Below are 20,026 nucleotides of genomic sequence, written 5' to 3'. Positions count from 1 at the left end.
ATCTTTATTATAATTACCATATTACAGGCACATTAGAAAACTTCGCAAAATTTGTTCCATTGAAATTAACTGGATATTAGATACTCAGCACTCTCTGTTGAAAATCATGCTTGTATTACATGACTAAAGACTGAAATGCCTAATGTTACCATCCTATATTTGAAGCAAAGCTTCATTAATGGTAAGCAGCACAGAACTACCTAACAGCACAATGTAAATATGATCAACAATTAGTACCTTTTAAAGAAAAAATTTATTTACTTTATTGATTTATGTCTTTGCTATAGGGAGAAAACATTATGAAAAGTACAGGAAATAAAAGCAAGTATAAAGAAACACCATCTCAAGTGTCCTGAGCTCCTTCATTTTTGCATTTAAATGAACTTACATACACTTACATATATACTGAAGTTGTCAGATACAGTAAACAAGCACTCATGATGAAATAGAAGAAATGTACTTTATTTGTTTTTGCAATCCTTTTTCTATTGCATCTTTAGAACCTGAAGTATAAATTTATCAGCACTCCAAGCATAAAATCCAGAATCAAACAGAAACAAACAATTTTACGTTCCTTGAGAAAACAGGCATTAAAACTTTTTATACACATATATGGTCTTCCACTAGGTAAAAATATATGCCATTCAGTTTTTGGAAAGACAACAAAATTATAATCTACTAAATTCTCTGTAGGTCTAGTTTTACCAAAAATTACCACTGGCAATATATTTGTTTGTGTTCAGTTACTTCAATGAGATAATGTAGATTGGTACAGCCTACAGTACAGCAAGAATCTGCACCCCCCTCTTTTTTTGACTTTGGATAATTAATAAAGGTCATCCGGAAACTCAGAAACACAAAACTGCACAGAAACCACAGAAACCTCTTGAGAGCTAGTAAACTGAGCAGTTTACTTCGATTTTTGGGGGGTTTTTGCTTTTGGTTGTTTTGGGTTTTTTTTTACTTAGGTTTTTGCTCTTTCTAGGTAGTTAAAATTGTTTCCTATATACAGACACATCTTTGTTTCTGAGGACATGGAAGGTTTGTAAATTTTACATTACGTGCTTTGATAGTTGTTTGCAATTAATTCATTTTGCTCCCACTCCCCAATTCTATTTCATCCGTAAGTAGTGAAGTAGAAATGGATTAACACAATTAAACTATGATCTGCATGTCATGCATGAGTTTATACTTGTTTTCTGCCACATACTGGTTCAAATCATCTTATCAGTTCTGTAGTATGCACCCAATCACATTTTCAAAAGATTTTGTTAAATATAGTTCCTTTTTTGTCAACATTTTCAGCAAATCTGATTTTGGGCCCTCAAACAAATTAAACACAAATAGGTAAGGTTACTGCAAATACTGAATAATGCTAAAAATACTGTTCCTCTATACTTCCTACATTTATATGTGATCCAGTTGAGAGTTCACCATTGTTGGGCAATGAAACCAAAGTGAAAGACTTTATTTATACAATTTTACTGAAAAAACAGAAGGATAAAATTGATGGACTGAATACATTCATGACATTGTAGCAAATTGCAAAGTAATGAATTTACTGGTGTTTCAATTTTTTCGATGAGAATGGAATTAAATTCCCGGGGAATTTTTTTAAACTTCATTTACTTTGATTTTCCACTTTTTTGTTGCTTTAACTGGAAAAAAAATTCAGGCATTATGTAAGACTTCAAATATATTATTTTAAATTCCATGTATCTGTTTAAAGTTATGAGGAGGGTGTTAACACTTTTAACTCTAAATTAATCCCTCTCAACTCGTTAAGGGCATTAAGAGCTTCTCTCATTCTGCATTTCACATAACCAATTTTGTTTTACCTGCATGTCTTGACGAGTGACGAAGCCTTTGCCTTCCAGATCACAAATCTGAAAGAACTCTTGTGCTTTTCCCAACACAGTTAGTTCTGGGTCTTGTTCTCCAGTCCTGTCCCTCTCTGCATCTCCTGGTGGCACAGGACTGGCACAGTCTCGTTGTATTCTGTCCATTGTCACAATCTCAGCTCAGGAATATTTTGGGATGCTGCTATCCCATTTACTCATAAATTCTGATCTGAAACCTGCGCATGGAAGGTAATGAAAAAAGCAAATCAGACCCTCTTAATGATGTTTTCCACAATCTCTTAGCAACCACCTATTTAATTAGGCACTAAAGCTTAAAAAGAAAAAAGCTTTTTGAAAATGTCTACCCTTGATGGGTTGCACTAAAGACACTGCAAATGGGATCATGAATCAGGAGGGGGCAGTCTGAGGGAAGACAAAACTAGCTCCGAAATGGAATCTCAAAGCAAAATCAGCCAGTTTGGCAAGAAATATGGACAATCAATCAATATGAACAAGAAAACACAAGAAATATGGGTAAATGCAAAAATAATTTAAAGCCACTACAAGTATTAAACTGGTATCCTTTTGACTCTCATCATCTTAACATCATATATCATAATTTGCATCTAGTGTTCTAGAACACAGTCATATGACATCTATAAAATGGAAGGTAACTGATGTCTGAAGGAAAATGACGGATCATGGTGTTTAAATCAACTAAGTAAAATTAAGAGAAAGATAATGTATTATGGAATTCTGAAATATTTTCTTAGATTCATCCTTATTACTTAGGACCTTGACTTTCAGCTGTGAAGGAGAAATAATTGCTAGTGAACGTGGTGCGAAGATTTCCCTTTAAAAATCCCCAAATATTTTAACTCATTATCATGTGGGTAAACCAAGTAGGAGATAGACTGTTTCACTGTAGTACTGTATTTGTGACAGGCTGAGAACATGTGCACAGTTAGCAGCTCTCAGATAACATGCAAAAACTTGACTCGTTATCTGCCTCTTGAATTTGTGTTTCTGCTTTTCTAAGTAGGTCTACCTAAAGTAGCCACAAATTTGTCTGATAATTTTTAACAGATTCAAGTATTTTGTAAGGCATTTAACTATCATAAAGGAATACAGCCTGATTCTGATCCATGCACAACTTGGAACAGCTCCAACAGAGGCCACTGAGAATTGTTTAAATCTGAAATGTACACTGTCTTCAGAGTACAGGCCTTGGCATTGCACAGATGCGAAGGAAGAATCTGAGGAAACAAGACCTTAGGCTTGTCTATGCGGTTTCTTAAGGAGAAAAGGCTCACATAGACAGAGCAATTCAGCCAGAGCCTGTTTTATTTTATGCTTAAGTTCTAACCTGGTAGTGTTTAAAACACAGCATCTTCCAAGAACTTCATAGATGTCACACTTAGAGCTTGCAGTGGCTTCCCATGACAAAGCAATTTCTCTGATAGCTAAGGGTCAGGCAGTTGGATTTCCCATATTACATGTAAGTATAAATGCACCGTAAACAGGACATTGACTTCAAATCAAACTAGGACTCTGACAAGCAAATCACTTGCCCCCTCTGAAATCATGTGACAAAAATCTGCAAACATAGGTAATTTTCCTCTCCCTCCTCTCTTTTACAATCATCATCCTAGGACGGTTCCTCAAATACTCTCTGAAGCTGAAACAATTGTGGCTTAATAGCCAAAGAACTCAGATGTCAAAATCCTTCCTAAAGCAGAGCTACAAGCAAGAAAAGAAAAAACTCTGAAAGAAGCCAAGGAATGGCTACATCCAATGCCATTCTGCCTTAGGAAACTCCTCCTCAGAATGCTTCAATATAAGCGTACAGCAGGCAGGGATGTTCTACAAACCCCAAGACCAGCTATTTAAACCAAGCCCCTGCCCCTACCTGCACCCAACACACTGCACAGGGTGACCCCCAAAAGGCACCGGAGCCTATCAGAGCACCCATGCCAGCAACTAAGGAGGCCCTGGATAAGGAACAGGGCTAGAAAATGCTGTCACAGGAAATACTGGTCACACATAAGAAAGGGCTTTTGGCTATTACAGCTGCCTGAAGAGATGTATTCTTTCTCTTATGAGAAAAATTTCTAGCTCAGAAAGTCTGATGAGCCTTCAGCAGCTGGGAAGATACACAAAGGAAAAGATCACTCCATAACTGCCCAGTTTCTTAATGACTTCACGATGTTTCCAATAATAGACAGTCTTAAAAACAGTAGAAGAGCTAGATGAATCTTTGCTCTCACTCTGTATAGCCATCCACAAGTGGATCAGATAGAAACACCATAGAAAACCACTACAGACTACAGTGGTATAACAGTCTGGATGAGATTCTCCTTTCACACTGCTTTTATACACCTGAACTTCACTTATGTCAATACAGTTCACTCCTGGCTGACACCAGCATATGAGGTAATCAAAACCAGGCCATTGGTTTCAGCTTTGCAGTGACACTAAAATACAGGTTTAAATATACAATAAATCAACAGGACAAGTGCAGCCTAATAATGGTCTTGACAAGATCTGGCACAGATTCCAAATGTATTGGAGATTTTCAGATCTCAACAATTTCTCAAAAGGCCACAACTGCAGGCCCAGTGAACCATAATAGTAAGTTTGCTAGTGCCTGTGGTCTCTGCACAGTCCATTAGACTTCCATAAGAAAAATAAAAAGGAAAAACTGTGCAAGATAGATAGCCAACTGCATGTGAAAAAACAGAAATACAAAAGCAGATTAAAAACAGTGGAACAAAAAGGCAGTCTATACAGTTTGATAGAGTTATTTGCATTTAACAAAAAGTACAGTTCAGCAAACATCACCATGCTTAATACTTTCATACTACAAAATAAAATTACGTGCATCATGAGAGCCTCGCCTTCTTACAAGTTGCCCCACCTTTTAAACACACCATAAAAACTTGCTACACAGAGAGTGTCTTCAATACAGCAGAAAATTAAATTAGAGCATATGCAAAAATCCTTATATCCTTATGGCAGCTTCTAAAGCTGGTAGAGTTCATCGTAATTCCTACAGTGTCCTGATACTTTGCAAATGCTGGTAACAACATGAAAGATTAAAACTGCAATTTGTCCCACATGACTGAATCAGCAATGTAATTATTTCAAGGCCAGTTTTAAATAACATAGGTAGTTCCATTCACTCATCCATCTCCTTTAAAAAACAAATGGCTTACAAAATCAATCCTACTAAGACCTTTGATTTCTATTCTTTTAGCTACACACTTCACTATGCAAAATAGGTCACACCATGACCTGATGCAAACAAACTTCGCTCTAAATAGTAAACAAGGATGTGGGCTTTATGAGGTTTTTGTAGATTAATCATGAGGTAATTTTGGACAGGTCTGTAAAAGGCAGGTCACTGTTAATATTTTAAATGACATTTTCATCATTTCCAGTCAGGTCTACCGTAAATCACCAAAATCTAGAGGTACAGAACAACGCCAAGCCACAGATTTCCTAAGTCATGACTTGTGACAGCCCCAGTCTCCTCAACTGTGATAGTTAAAGATGTAGAGCTGTTTTACCTGCATTCACGTCTCTGAGATTTTAGGCATCAGGAAAATATTTTTCTCAGCAACTGTCTACAGGTAAAAACTTTCTGCAGCACACTTCCAAACATATCAACCACAGAAAAATGTAGCAAGCTTACTTAATACTGAGGTCACCTTGGATTTATACAAAAGAGGTAACATTCATGTTTTATGAACACTGGAAAATAAAAATTAGATTGCATACTTTTTCTACAAGAAATATATTTTCCTACAATCGAATTATCATTGCTAAAATAACCTGTAGCTGCTGTGTAGTATGCTTACACATCAACAGGGACCTCTTCAGAACTAACTTAGTGTCAGAGTCAGTTATCTTTCAGCATTATCCTGAAAAGCTCCTAAAGCTAAAATGTATCACCACAAGTATTTTATGTTAGCACAAGCCTGCTGAAAGAAGTCATTCTGTTTTGCCTTGTGTTTAAACAAGTGTTCATCCAGTCAGACAGTGAACCCTGTTGAATTCTTTCAATTTAATTAGGAAAGTTTTCATTTATTTAGTTCAATTAAGGTCAAGTGGTCCATCAAGGCAATAAAAATTAAAAAAAAAAGCAGGACCTACAGAGAATGACAGGAATGAGACTGCAGAGACCAAAGAGAGCACCATATATAAACACACTGAAGTACACAGAAATTTGTTAGATACAGGATTGGAGAAAAATGCTCCCTATGCACATAACACAATACACAAGAAGTAAAACTCTTGTTGTAACCTGGCAGACAAGCTAGACATGAAAACTCACCCAAGGATAAAGAAAATAAAGCACTGAATTGCAAAAGGCTGCAAAGGCAGTGCAACTGCCATCATGGAAGAACAGAACCAAACACAAATCTGCAAATAATGGCAGAGGTGGGAATTCCTTGAGAAAGATGAAGATAGCACTGGACCTCAATGTTACTTTTAGCCATTTTTAAAGATCTTAAAAGACCGTTCAAAGTAAAAATTCAGGCCCCACATTTAAAACAACCAGCAGAGATTCTTAAGTTGTGTGCTTAAGAAAATATCTGTTTTTTCTTAACTTTGACTGAGACAATTACCCTTTAAGTCTCACAGAAGCATTATAAAGCTTGACCTAACCATATGAACACCTAGACAGAACTAGATGAAAAAAATGGGATGTTCATTCCTCCAATTTTGACTTTTCAAGTAAAAGCATGCAAGTCAGAAAGGCACTGAAGCATATCATCAAAACCTCTTCCACACAGCCTGAATTCACTTCTGTCATGACGTACACCACCTCTCATGGTTCTCCATCTCAGGACATAGTGCACCATGGAGTGGGTATGGGGAGCTTAACTGTGGAGGAAGAGATCTGAGGCTGGCTGCAGTTCCTATGAGGGACCACAAGAAGATAGTCTGAAAGAAATGTGTCATGAAAATAATTTCAGGGGAGTAGCAAAGGCAGACAACAGAGGAATCCTACATCCACTGGCCTACAAAAGGAAAAACTTTTTAGTTATGTCAAAATTCCTTTCCTGTGAGTAAATTTCTGTGGGAGAACCAAATTCTGTTTACAATCAGGCTTAATTGAAACTCTCCAACCAGATCTGATTAGCTTCTAAAGATTAGGGGAACCATTACTATCACCTACTTTGACATCTGCAAGCTTATACTACAATAATGTTTTAGGTTTCTTTAAGATTACTTCCAATTTATTTCCACTTATTTTTATATTTTCCAATATAATTCAATTTATTTCAAGGTAAGGGAGGTTAGTAGAAATCAAGGAGGGAAGAGACCTGGGAGAAGATATTGTTTGTTATACATACATCACAATCATATAAATGAGATTTCTTCTTTTCAGAAGATTACTCATTTATTAAAAACAAAACAAACTAAAACTGAAGCAGAGTCTCCACAATATTAACTGTGAAACAGGAGAAAAACAGAAAATATTATTCAAGTGAAAGCATTAATGATTCCAAAACAGGCTATCAAAGACTTTGAACAGAGACCACTTAATGCCCACTTGGCATTTGTCCCTGGATGAATCCACAAATCCAAATGTTGGAAAAAACCCAAACGATGTCACTCCTGTGCACAATGATGAATGGTGAACATGTGCTCATTAACCTTTTTTTTTCACATCTCCATCCAAGGAACTAGTTTTCACAGAGCTGGCAAGAAAATTTTCTTCTTCCAAAGGCCAGTTTCCCCCACAGATGAAGAAGAAAGTTGCCTGCCTGCCTGCCTGCTTGCTGGCCTGTATGGAAGTAGTAAGCAAAACTATTCACATATTAAAATTCAGATGTCCAAAAGTAGCAGAGGTAAGAAAAGGAAGCAGGCAGATTCATTTATTCCCCATGCTGCTCTTCAATATGAAAACACTAGTGAAAAATAACTAACAGGATTTTTATTGCCTAAATTTTAGCAGTTCTTAGGTAACCATATTGAAAAGGCAGGGTGAAGCTAAATGGACCTGCTTAGTGCTGCTAGGCTCCTTCAGAAGTAAGGCTACTTTAAGTAGTTATGATTTTAGCAGAAATGCATCTTTTCCACTTGCTTCACTGCTTAGATACTTCCCTTTTAATGTATTTAAGAAATTAAAAGCTAAGAACTGTCTGGAAATGCAAACTACTTATAAAAGGACACTGAATCTGGGGGCAACAGTCATCATGGAAATCACTGTTGCAAGAATAGTCACAAAATCATCAGAGCTGTGAGAGCACTCCGTGTGCTTCAAGGATCCATGGTCTCCTTCCCTCCCTCCACTGGCTCTTTCTGCCTTATTCAAGGACATTAACTCCAAGAGGAACTCTTCTCTCTCCCTCTTGTTCCTTGCCTGTCTGCTGTCTGCAAGAACCTTGAGTCTGCAAGAAACTGTTGACCTACCTAATACCTGAGCAGGATGGTGGTGTGTGTATGTTTATCTGAGTGCGTGTTTTCTTCACAAATTCTGTCTCTATCTCTCTAATGTACAAATAAATCGTTACTGCACACAAATACAGTTTGGCCAGTTATGTATTATGGGCTAAAACTCTAGCTAATGTCTGTGACTGTAGCATTAGTTTTGATAAACATTTGCATGTAAACAGGACAGACAGTTACAGAACTTGCATCAGAACTATTATAGAGTTATGTAGAACTATTTTACTATTATTTTGATTTCTTTCGAAAACATAAAATTTTAGTTCGGAGATGTAAAATCTATTCTTAAGAAGGAGCACCTTACAATATATGCAATACATCAACACATTCAAAGTATGGTTAAGTCAAAAGTGAGCTGACTATCTGACTGCAGAGAATCATAGAATCATTTAGGTTGGAAAAGACCTAAAGACTCAGAATGATTTATTGTGTTGCATTGTTCCAAGTACTGAAATTAAATGCAATTAACTATATTTATAACAGCATTATACTATTAAATGGTGTAACATGAAGTTCTGGTAAGATACATTCCCAATTCATATGAGCTGTTCCATTTGTTGACAAATTATTTGCATTGGAAACAGACCCCCTCCCTCTAAAGTAAATGCATGGGAAAAGTTTAAGTAAAGCAGTATATATCCCTTTTAATTGTCTTATCTTTCAGGTTTTCCTAATGACTCACTGCTAAATGATACTTTCAGCTGGTGAAATGTGGTTGACAAGAACATCTTTAAAGTACACCATTTTCACAAAAAAAAATCTTGAAATATTCTGCCTCCTCCAAAACTCTTTGCTAAAAATGTAACTTCTGAAAAAAAAATCAAAACCTTTTATCTGCCTGAAAACCAGCAAAATTTTGTCTTGAAGTCTAAAATTCACTCTCTGTTTCTAGTTTTCAAGGAACGTTCCACCTTTAACCAAATATAAAGGATTCTGAGATGCAAATTAAATATTCTCTTCCAATAAGAATTGATTTTTAATGGAAAAAATGTCAGCGGAAAATTTCAGTCTATTCTGCCACTGACATTAGTGGATCCAAGCTAATACAGATTGCACTAGAGGACCGAGAGACATATTCCAAGTGTTTTCTTAGTTATTTGGCACTTGGTTTGCAAGAGTTATTGTTTTCAAAATTTTCAGAATTTCTAAAACTACAGACTTGCTCTTGGAAACCACCTTTTACCTGAGTCAGTGGCACAGTTTATATAGGACAAGAGCATGCTAGGGAGGCACAGGAATATTTAATTTGGTAGTCCACTGTTTTTCTATTGTAAGAATTAAGGGTACAGTATGAAACTAGAAGAGTCATATTTTCCTATATGCAGAACAAGATAACCTTCATGCTATCTGTTCAGTGTGGCTCGCTTCCAAGGCCTTGGAAACATATATAAACAAATCCACTTATCTATATTTGATTAGTAGGCTTGGTGTACCTCATCCTGTTCAGTTTTACAAAAAAGCCTCACAACGCAAACAACTAAAAATGCATTGTTACAGATTCTTAATTGGATTTTAATTCACCACTGCTTTCAAGGAGAAATATAGCTTCCTCATTCTCTGTGAGTCAACTAGTCAAAAAGTTATTCTGGCAATTTTGTGCGATCCCTGCCTTCATTTAATACTGATCTTTAATGAATGGAAGTTTCCTTGACACCCCCTCCACGAGACTAAGGAATAGGATGAGTAGTGAGGAAAAACAGGCTATTGCAATGGTAGTGCAGGTCTGGCAGGGCCCTCTGGAAGTCACAGGCTCTTCCAAGGGGCACGTATCCAGGCCGCGGCTCAGCAGTGTCGTGACTTCCCCCAGTGCAACAGGTATGGCTACATCATCGTTTCTGTCTGGCAAAATAAGGCATTAAAGCAAGAGGTAGTCTGGGACACAACAGAATAAACCCACAATACAGAGGCACAGCAGAAGGAGAACATGAGAAGGAAGTCAAATTAGACTGAGACATGATACACAATAAATCTGAAAGTGACTAATGAGACAAACTGGACAAGATTTCCAGTAAGCTATCCTAGACCTTGCTAATCTGCCCCTGTAGTGATTCAACTTACTGATTGTGGGGAAGAATAGGAAAGGGCAGTGGCAATTACATAAGAAATGCAGGCAATTATTTATCACCAATTTTTTGTTTTTGTTTTCTTTTAGAAACAATAAATCAATTCAGACTGAAAACTCTTGGCCTGACCTGGTTAGATCTTTGTCTGGCAAGAGCTCCAAAGTCTTCAAACTTAGTTTCAGTCAGTTTTTTGACACAGACATCCTGGCAATTCTGCAGGGTAAGTCATGGATGGCAGAATTAATTATGGTTTTGCATCAGGTTAAACTGATTAAATCTGCTTTTTTTAACATGAGAAATAAAACCCTAAAAATATATTACTCCCTCCTTACATTTAGAACTATACATTCATATATACTTATACTGCATGACAGCGTATCATTTCTCAATGAACAGAAAGAGGAGGAAATGAGAGATCTGTTTGAAGCAGCACATATATCCTGTGGTATAAAGAAACCACAAGAAAAGCTTGCTGGGTAATGCTTTTCAGTGCATTCATTTCTGCTACTTTCTTTACAGTTCTAGTCTACCACAAGATAAGAGGAAAAGGGCGGGTAGAGGTGTCTCACAGGGAACCAAATACTCCTCCTCCATTTTCAGCAGCAGTGAACTCAAGTTTCCAAGAGCTGGCAAACAAGGATTCTGCAAACTATTATTGTCCTAAATCTCATTTGCTATTTAATCCATTCACAGAAATACAACTGCTCTTTGTACTTGAGACACTGACTTCTAAATTTCTTTTCTTGATGTCATAAAAGCTGACAATTTAGTATAAAGAAGATTGAAATTTAATTTTCAGTCTTTTGGGTGTAACAATTCCCTTTTGAGTTGAACAGTACTCAAGTCCATAGTGATAATCTTGGGGACCAGATACCTGAGTCCTTGGAACATCCCACAATCAGCCAATAAACTTTTACTCGTGCATCAGAATAATTCACATATTCTAAAAAGAAAAGTGAAACTAGCTTGAAAACTATTGTTGAAAATCAATATGAAACTAGAAGAGTCATATTTTCCTTGCAACTAAGTAAACTGCAACTAAGAAAATAGAAGAGCATGTTAAATTAGCCAAAGTTTCTAGAGGGATTTCACCATTCTCCCACTTGTGACACTACCCAATTTTCACTACATGCAGTCATAATCTGTTCTACTGGTGTATATTAAGAAATCTATTATCCTGATAGCAGAAAGTTTCTTTTATAACTGTCATTTAGAGTCATCATAGGCCTTTACGATCAAGAAAGACAGAAAACTAAATCAGGTACCACACAAGTACTACAGCAGTGTAAGAGTGACACTGAACTATTGCAGGGGGGCACAGGAATCATTTTTACAACCATCAGGAGCAGCAGTGCCTTCAACTTCACCAAGTATTTGGTGGGCCTGAAGGCAGCCACCAGCCACAAACTCAAGTATCTTCCCCGTATCTGCTGCGAAGTGAAAATCAGCAGGGCAGCTCCTGAGGTAACCAGACCATAAAGGGATTTCTCTGTGACAGCGACAGTCAGCCTCAGCACGAAGTTACATAAGGCACGCAGAACTGCAAACACAGCCACCATCAGTCAACAGCACTTTTAGGCACCACCTTTGCGAAACATTCCCTGTGTGGGAGGAGTCACGACAGCTCGCACCCTCCGCACTCAGCTGTCGCTCCCCACGCCAGCCCTCGCCCCCCGTCGGTGCCGGCGCTGCTCCGAGGAGGGAGCACGGCAGAGTTGGATGCGGCGCCGTGCGGGCGTTCGCGCTGGCAGCAGGCGATGCGGGGGCAGCACCAGCCTGTTCGGCAGCCACCCCGGTTCATCCAGATACCTTCCCTGCTGCCTTCCAGCCTGAGAGCGAGCTGAGGGAGAGTTAAGGGCAGGGCCTGGGCAGCGACCAGTGCCCCCTAGGCTCTGCATGCCCGCCCCTCCGTTTCTGCCACCCTCCCGAGCAGCCCCAGCTCTGCTGCGCTCCCGGGGGCGGCAGTGGGACAGGACGTGTCCCGTGCCGGCTGCTCTGAGCCTGCCCAGCCCCTGCCCAGTCCCGCTGGGGCGATGTGCCCTTGCGGACACCCCGCGCTCGAAGAGCAGCTTGCGACAGAGCTCGGCACTTTTGGGACACCGGGGCTCTGCAGCGCAGGGTGAAACAGCAGCCGCGAGTGCCTTCCCGGCGGCAGCTGCGCCGGGAGAACGGTCCGGCTGTGCGGGCACCTCCCCGTCTTCCTGACCCGACTCCTCTGTCCCGCGGTGCCGCCCCCAGACTCACCTGCCGCCGCCTCCCGCAGGCGCCCGCCCGGTGCGCTCGACGGGCCGGCTCTCCCCGGGCTGGAAGTGAGACCGCGGAAAAGCTGAAACCACTTCTCTAACTTTGTTTTGAGCACGGGTGACATAATTGGGCGAGGCGGGCTGCGCCCCGGGGGCGGGCTGGCCGTCCCGGCCTTTCCCTCCCTCCTCCCTACCTGCAACCAGAGCGCGGTTGCCCCGCCCGGCCTGACCTCACCTTGGGCGAGAGAAACTCGCCGTCGGCGAGACCAGAGAGCCAGGGGAACTTGAGGAGTCTCAGTCTTCCCTGGTCCCTCTTGCAGTCAGGACTACATGCACGATGGCTCTCCAGATTAAGGGTGTGGGTAACTTAAACGGCACAGGGCAGGAGAGTTTGGAAGGGTGCAGGAACGCTCATCGACAGCAAGATCTTAAGGTGGCGACCAGTCCAAATGGACCATCTAGGATCTTTCCCATCTTGTCATCTCAGACTATCTGACTGCAACTTACAGAAGGTGGTGATGGGAAGACAGAATTAGTTCACATTCGATTCAAAGATTTCACTTAGCCCAAAGTATGTTTTGAAAAGTACCTGCTTCTGGGATCAGGTTTTCTGAGTAGTCCCTCCAGGAAGAGAAAAAACTTCAACATAGTTCTCATCGCTGTACCATCCCAACTGCAAAATAATTCTTAGGGCATGGTATCTGAAGAAGGCTTCGTTCGGTTCTTGATCAATCTGGTTGCAGACACATCTAAGACCTCGACTGCAGTGGTCTGTTCTTAGATCCTTACCAATGTTGTCCACAGGTTCAATAACTGTCCCAAAGTAAAGCTCCATTCACCCAAGGCACTCCTTTTCACAGTAAACAAGAGCTTCTACTTGCCTTCCCAACCCATCTTTTGTGAACAGCCTGTAATCCTTCAGGCTTATCTCCTTCAAGTAAGCTACAATACTAGAGCATTGGTAAAAAAGCAAATCTTGCAGCTATAAAGGGGAATGTGAAGACAACCTGCAGGTAGTCTGCCGAATACAGGCACACATGTATGCCTGGTAAAACTACTTACAAAGCACTACAAGTAATCGCTTAAAACAGTTATTAAACATCAGGTTCATTATGTGAGTTTAACTGGGATAGCTTCTGCAATAGGAAACATTTCTTCACATATTATTATGATTCTTAGACTGTAGACTTGTACAAGTTTCCACAAGGCAAGCTTGAGTGTGGATTTACAGTACATTAAAGTGCCACTCGACAGTTACTGCTCACATTAATGCTCAGTAAAAAGAAGTAAATATTTGAAACTTGCTTACCACGACAGCTGCCTCATATGTACTGTGGGCTAAAATAGGCACACAGGTAGTTATCATGAAATCATCAGCATGTTGAATAGCTATAATACTCTGCATATACTGACTTAACTCAGGCTTTTATATTTAACCTTTTGCTGTGTGAGTAAAATAGCGGGTAAAAGATGGAATTACATTTCTTTTAAATGTGTGGACAATTTTCCAAGATTCTTTCAGAGAAATGAAGGCACACTGTCAGCCACAAGGTACTAGACACAGTTCAGAAGCTTGTGGAGAAACTGAAGACAGCATATAGAAAGTTTCATAACAGCAGGGGATTTGCCACATGCATGGGGAAAAAAGCTCACTGAAGCAGCATTTGCAGACTTAGTGGTAGCATTAATGTATTAAGGCCCCAGGGAATTTATCTGAAAACTGAGGATTGCTAGGTATCTTGTTGCAACAACTCATTCAATTTTCTTCCTTATCATTTAGTATGAGGCAGTTTGGACTTTCAAGTTTCTCTAAGAAAGTTTTGGGGCCTACTAAGCAATAGTAGAAGAGCTGGTCAATGAAGTTTTCTAGGTCTTGTCTAGACAGCTAATGTGATTTTTACATATATCTGTGGATACTTTGGAGTATAGCCTTACAGAGCCAGCTAGAAATAGGCTATTGCTCTCTGGTTTTGTTCTCTCTCAGAGCAAAAAGCCATGGATTCTATTGCACTCCTGTACTGCTGTGATATCATTCAGCAGTTTCTGATCATATACCTTTATATGCACTCCATTTCATAGCTGATGATGGCAGAGACAGAGAGGCTGATAGACTTCAGCAGCCATAGTTTGTTCTTCATGAATAGCCAGAATCAAATCCATTACCATAGATCTCTCCTGAAGTAAGTGGATTGAAAAGCAGTAAACTCATATACAGTGATGTCAGAGACTACGGTGCTAACTGCAAAGGGAAAAAATAGCCCGAGAATAAAGGTTGGGCATGAATCTACTTCTTAACACAGGCCTAAATTGCAGTGCTAAATGGAATAAAGAATTAAACCCTTTTATATGGGTCCAAAATTTTCTTCTATAAAATCTAGGCATAAACTCACTTGATTTTCTTCAAAGACTAAAAGCAGGAGATTTTGAAAAACACTGGGGTGCAAAACATATTGTCTGGAGGTAGGATCTTTCTGCCTGCTACGTTTAATGTACAATGAGTTAGAAACTGGATGACAGTTTCTACCACTGGGTTATACAAATGCCAGAACTACAAACAGAAACATGGTAGGCAGAAGACAGCTTGCAGCGCTTAAGTCAGGAAATGCCAAGTGCAATATAAAAATAAAACCACCACCCTTTAAATAAAACAGGCTGTATTTCACAGTTTATTTAGGGTGACGTGTGTTTATTTCAGTCTGGAAAGCCATCATACTGCTGGGATGCAAGGGGTCATTTCCTTCTGCATTTAGGCTGTTAGAGGCCTATTTTGTCTTTCCACACTAATGCAGCTTTTAATTGCCTATGAAATTGCACCACCCTGAGGGAACTTCATAGTAACATTCCAAATCGTGCTTTCCTTCTTTATGCTCAAGGATCAGAGGAAAAGCTACAGAAACTGGAATCATATATTTATGAAATTTACAGATTTATGGTAAATTTTACCAGAAATTTACATTAAAATGCAAATTGTATTAAGTGACAGCTAGGAAACTGGAGGTCTTCCATCTTTTCCAGCTCTGAAGTCATCTCACTTGCCAGAGTAAAGGAAATACACATTGAGTTCATGCTCATGTCACCTACAGTGCAGTATGATTGTGCTACACTGCAAAAAAAAAAAAAAAAAAGCAAGACTTTTCTAAAAATCAGGGTTTAATTATGGAGTTAATCTGGCTGTCATCTATTCCAACCCTTGCTCATAGCAGAGTCAGCTAGAAGCAGGTTGTTCAGGGCCTTGTCCAACTGGATTTTGAAAATCTCCAAAGATGGAGACTCCACAACCTCAACGGGCAACCTGTTCTAATGCTTGGCCATGTACACAGTAAAAACATTGTTTTGTTATATTTAGGTAGAATTTCCTGTTTTTTAATTTGTGCCCATTGCCTCTTGTCCTTTCACTTTACAGTACTAAGAAGAGACTAGCTTTGTCTTCTTTATATTCTCCAACCAAGTATTTATATACATTCATAAAATTACTCCACAAGCCTTCTTTTCTTGAGGCTAAATAGTCACAGTCCTCTCCTCAGATGTTTCAATCTCAATCATTTCAGTGCCTGTTCTCTGGATTCACTGAAATATGCCCATGTCCCATACTGGGAAACCCAGAACTGCATAAAACACTCCAGATGTGGTCAAGTACTGAGGAGAAGGGAAGAATCGTCTTCCTCAAACCTGCCAGAAACACTCCTTCGCATTGCAAGTTGCTTTGCAATGACGCTGGCCAGCTCCCTCCCTCACTTCTCAGGGATGCATCCCATCAGGTTCCATAGACTTAGAATCATAGAATATCTAAAGTTGAAAGGGATCCATAAGGATCATCAAGTCCAAATCCCTGCTCCCCGCAGCACTACCTAAAAACTAAACCATACAATTAAGAGCATCATCCAGATGCTCCTTGAACTCTGACAGGCTCGGTGCCATGAGCAGTTCCTTTGGGACCCTGTTTCAGTGACCGACCACCTTCTCAATGAAGAACCTTTTCCTAATTTTTAATCTGAATCTACCCTGGTGCAGCTTCATTGCATTTCCTTGTTGCTGGTCACCAGAGAGTAGATCAGCTCCTCCCCCTCCACAGCTTCCATTCAGGAAGTTGTAGACTGTGGTGAGGTCACCCCTCAGTCTTCTCTTCTCTAAGCTGAACAAACCAAGGTGACCTCAGCCAATTCCTCCTAAGTCTTGCCTTTGAGACCTTTCACCGTCTTGGTCACCCTCTTCTGGACACACTCCAATAGCTTTATGTTCTTCTTATATTGTGGTGCCCAAAACTGCACACAGGACTCAAGATGAGGCCATACCAGAACAGAGCAGAGCGAGAAAATCACCTCCCTTGACTGGCTGCCGATGCTGTGCCTGATGCACCCCAGGACACAGTTTGCCCTCCTGGCTGCCAGTACACACTGCTGGTTCATATTTGACTTGCCAGGGTCCCCCAGATCCCTTTCCACAATGCTGCTCCCTAGTTTCTCGTCCCTCAATTTGTATGAATAACCAGGATTACTGTGTCCCAGATGGAGAATCCAGCACTTGGTCTAGATAAATTTCATACAGTTGGTAATTGCCCAGCTTTCCAGTCTACCCAGATCTCTCTGCAGGGCCTCTTTACCCTCAAGGGAATCCACAGCTCCTCCTAGTTTAGTATCACTGACAAACTTACTTATTGTACAATTGATTCCCGTGTCCTAATAGTTTATAAAAACTATTGAAGAGCACTGTCTGTAAAATTGAGCCCTGGGAAATCCCAGGGCTGCCAGACTGATGTAACCCCATTTACCCAAAGTGTAATGGACTTGTCTAGCTGTGTGCTGGGTAGTTGATTCAGAAGGATATTGTGAGAATAGTATCAAAAGCTTGGTAAAATCCTAAAACACCACATTTACTGGCTTGGTCAACTAGATGGGTGACCTTTTCATGAAATGAAATTAAGTTAGTTAAGCAGGACTTTCCCCTTGTGAACCTGTACTGACTATAATCAATGAGTGCGTCGTGTCTCGGAACAACCTTCTCCATAGTTTTATCAGGCATTGAAGTGAGACTGGCAGGCCTGTAATTACCAGGGTCTTCCTGCTTACCCTTTTTGAAATATTGCCAGCTTCCAGTTGACTGGGACCTCTCCAGACTCCCAAGACCATTGAAAATAACGCAAAGGGGGCCTCCGATGACATTGGCCAGCTCCTTCAGTATCCTTGGACAAATCCCATCAGGCCCCATAGATTTATGTGCATACAGCTGGAACAGCCACTCTTGAACAAGTTCGGGGCAGCTGAGAGTTTTATCATCCCCTCAGTCATGGTCTTCCAACACAGGGCTCCTGGGGTCCCAGAGCCCATCATTGCTGTTAAAGACAGAGACAAAGAAGGCATTAAATGCCTCTGCTTTGTCTACGTCCTTATTTGCAAGGCAACTGACCCTGTCAACCAACAGACCAGTGTTATCTCTGATTCTGCTTTTGCTGTTAACATACTTTTAAAAGCCTTTTTTTGTTGTCCTTTGCAGTGCAGGCCAGCTTGAACTCTAGTCAAGCTTTGACTGCATGAATTTTCTCCCTGCAGTGCCAAACAGGATCTCTGTAGTCCTCCTGTGTCACCTCTTCTTGCTTCCAGTGCCTGTACACTTTTCTTTTGCCTAAATTCTTTAAGAACCCTGCCCAGCCAAGGCAGCTGTCTGCCCTGCTTGCTCAACTTCCCTTACTTTGGAATTCTCTGCTCCTGTGCTCTTAAGAGAAGGCTCTTAAAAAGTGACCAGCATTCATGGACCCCAATAAGCAGATTCCCAGGGATCCATACTAACTAGCTCCTTTAGCAGCCCAAAGTCTGCTCTTCCCATACCCAGGGCCAAAGTTTTACTGGTGCTTTTTCTCCTATCACCAACGATTTGAAACTCAGCTACTTCATGGTCACTGTGATCAAGACAGCCACGGATCACCACTTCACCCATGAAACTCTCACTGCTCACAAACAGCAAAGCTAGGAGGGCACCTATCCTAGTTATCTTCCTTAGTACCTGTACCAAGAAGTTAGCTTCAATGTGCTTCAGCAATTTCCTGGAACTGTTTGTGTTCACTGCATGATACTTACCAGATGACATCTGGGGAAGTTAAAATCACCCAAAAGGACAAGGGCAGCTGATCTAGAGATATCTCTCAATTCCTTATTAAATAATTCATCATTGTTGGTGTCCTGGCTGGCTGGTCAATAGTAGACTCCCACAGCAACATTTGCTTTAGTTGCTTCCCCCTTCATCCTTACCCAGAGGCCACCAACCACGTCATCACCAACCATGAGCACTGCACAATCCAATCCCTCCCTTGCATACAGCACTACCCCTGCCTCGCCTGCCCTGCCTGTACCTCCTGCAGAGGCGACAAATGTCCATCACAACATGCCAGCCACAAGTCCCTACACCAGCCACCTGATCCAGTTCTACTGAGAAAAAGTGCTCACTGTGCCAGACCTTGCCTCTTGTCTCAGGGACTTGGGAATCCTGATGGCAGATCTTACCATTGAGGCATTGAGTATCTCAGCCTTTTCCCTGTTCTTTGTCACCAGGTCACCTGTTCCATTCAGTAACAGGTCCACTGCTTCCCTAATTGGTTTGGTTTTGGTTTGTTTGTTACTGATATACCTCTAGATGCCCATCTGATGCCCTCAAATCCCTCACTGCATTTAGTTTTTGGCTTTCCTCACCCTGTCTGTGCACACTCAAGACACTTGATTCTTCCCAGGTCACCTTTCCACACTGCCACTTCTCGTGTGCTTCCTTTGGATGTCTGAGTTCAGTCAGAAGTTCCTTATTCATCCATGAAGACATCTTGCCACTTTTGCATGACCTTCTGGATGCTGGGATGGACCATTCTTTAGCATAATGTGTAATAAATTACAAAACAAAAACAAAACAAAAAGCCCCAAACCAAAAAACAACAACAAAAATTCTTTCCTTCCATATAGCGTTATGCATTAAAAATGTTTTCTTTAAATCACAGGTAGATCAGCATTGGCACATGAATAATTATAGCTGCTGCATAAAATGGCACTTTTTCCAATAAGGCAGTATTAGCTCAGCAATAAAGCATGAATTAACAGGTGGTTTTGTGTATACCAAGAGCTTACAAAGCAAGGAAACTTAAGATCTACATTGCTTATTTGCCCTGTCCCTCAGAAAACAGTATACACTCTTCCCAGTTGCAGCTCAGGACTTTCTACCTCTTGTGGCTTTAAAGGAGACCAAATTAGCTATCTAATATACAGTGACCTATTTCTTCCCCCTTAATACTGAACATAGAGTCTTTGTGCATACTCGTGTCTATCATGCTCTTCCAATCCCTTTCCCTCAGGGTTAAGCAAACCCATTTCTGAAATATTAAAAACCACAACATTCCCAGGGGAACATTCAAATCAGTTCTTCATGTTGATTTTTTTTCCCT

General features: G+C 40.5%; 1 protein-coding gene across 3 annotated transcripts in view; it reads right to left on the bottom strand.

Annotated features, from left to right (window-relative positions):
• Positions 1–12,787, bottom strand: part of CRACR2A (calcium release activated channel regulator 2A) — a 54,863-nt gene extending 42,076 nt beyond the window's left edge. For 2 of the 3 annotated variants that reach the window (XR_007903394.1, XM_051780743.1), the window contains exons 1-2: positions 12,611–12,787; positions 1,839–2,077 (exon numbers count right to left, since the gene is read on the bottom strand). Coding sequence is in view for 2 of the 3 variants with exons in the window: in XM_051780743.1 (XP_051636703.1) it covers positions 1,839–2,006 (168 nt within the window). In the remaining variant the exon portion in view is untranslated. Of the gene's footprint in view, positions 1–1,838; positions 2,078–4,220; positions 4,316–12,610 lie in introns of all 3 variants that reach the window. The other variant, XM_051780745.1, reaches the window with a different exon arrangement.
• Between the last annotated feature and the right edge of the window lie 7,239 nt (positions 12,788–20,026).

The sequence above is a fragment of the Manacus candei genome, unplaced genomic scaffold (genome assembly GCF_025592945.1).
Source record: "Manacus candei isolate 608988 ecotype Guabito, Panama unplaced genomic scaffold, ASM2559294v1 h1tg000014l, whole genome shotgun sequence".
Taxonomy (NCBI): Eukaryota; Metazoa; Chordata; class Aves; order Passeriformes; family Pipridae; genus Manacus; species Manacus candei.
The sequence above is the reverse complement of the archived record's forward strand: the minus strand, read 5'-3'. Positions and strand labels throughout refer to the sequence as shown.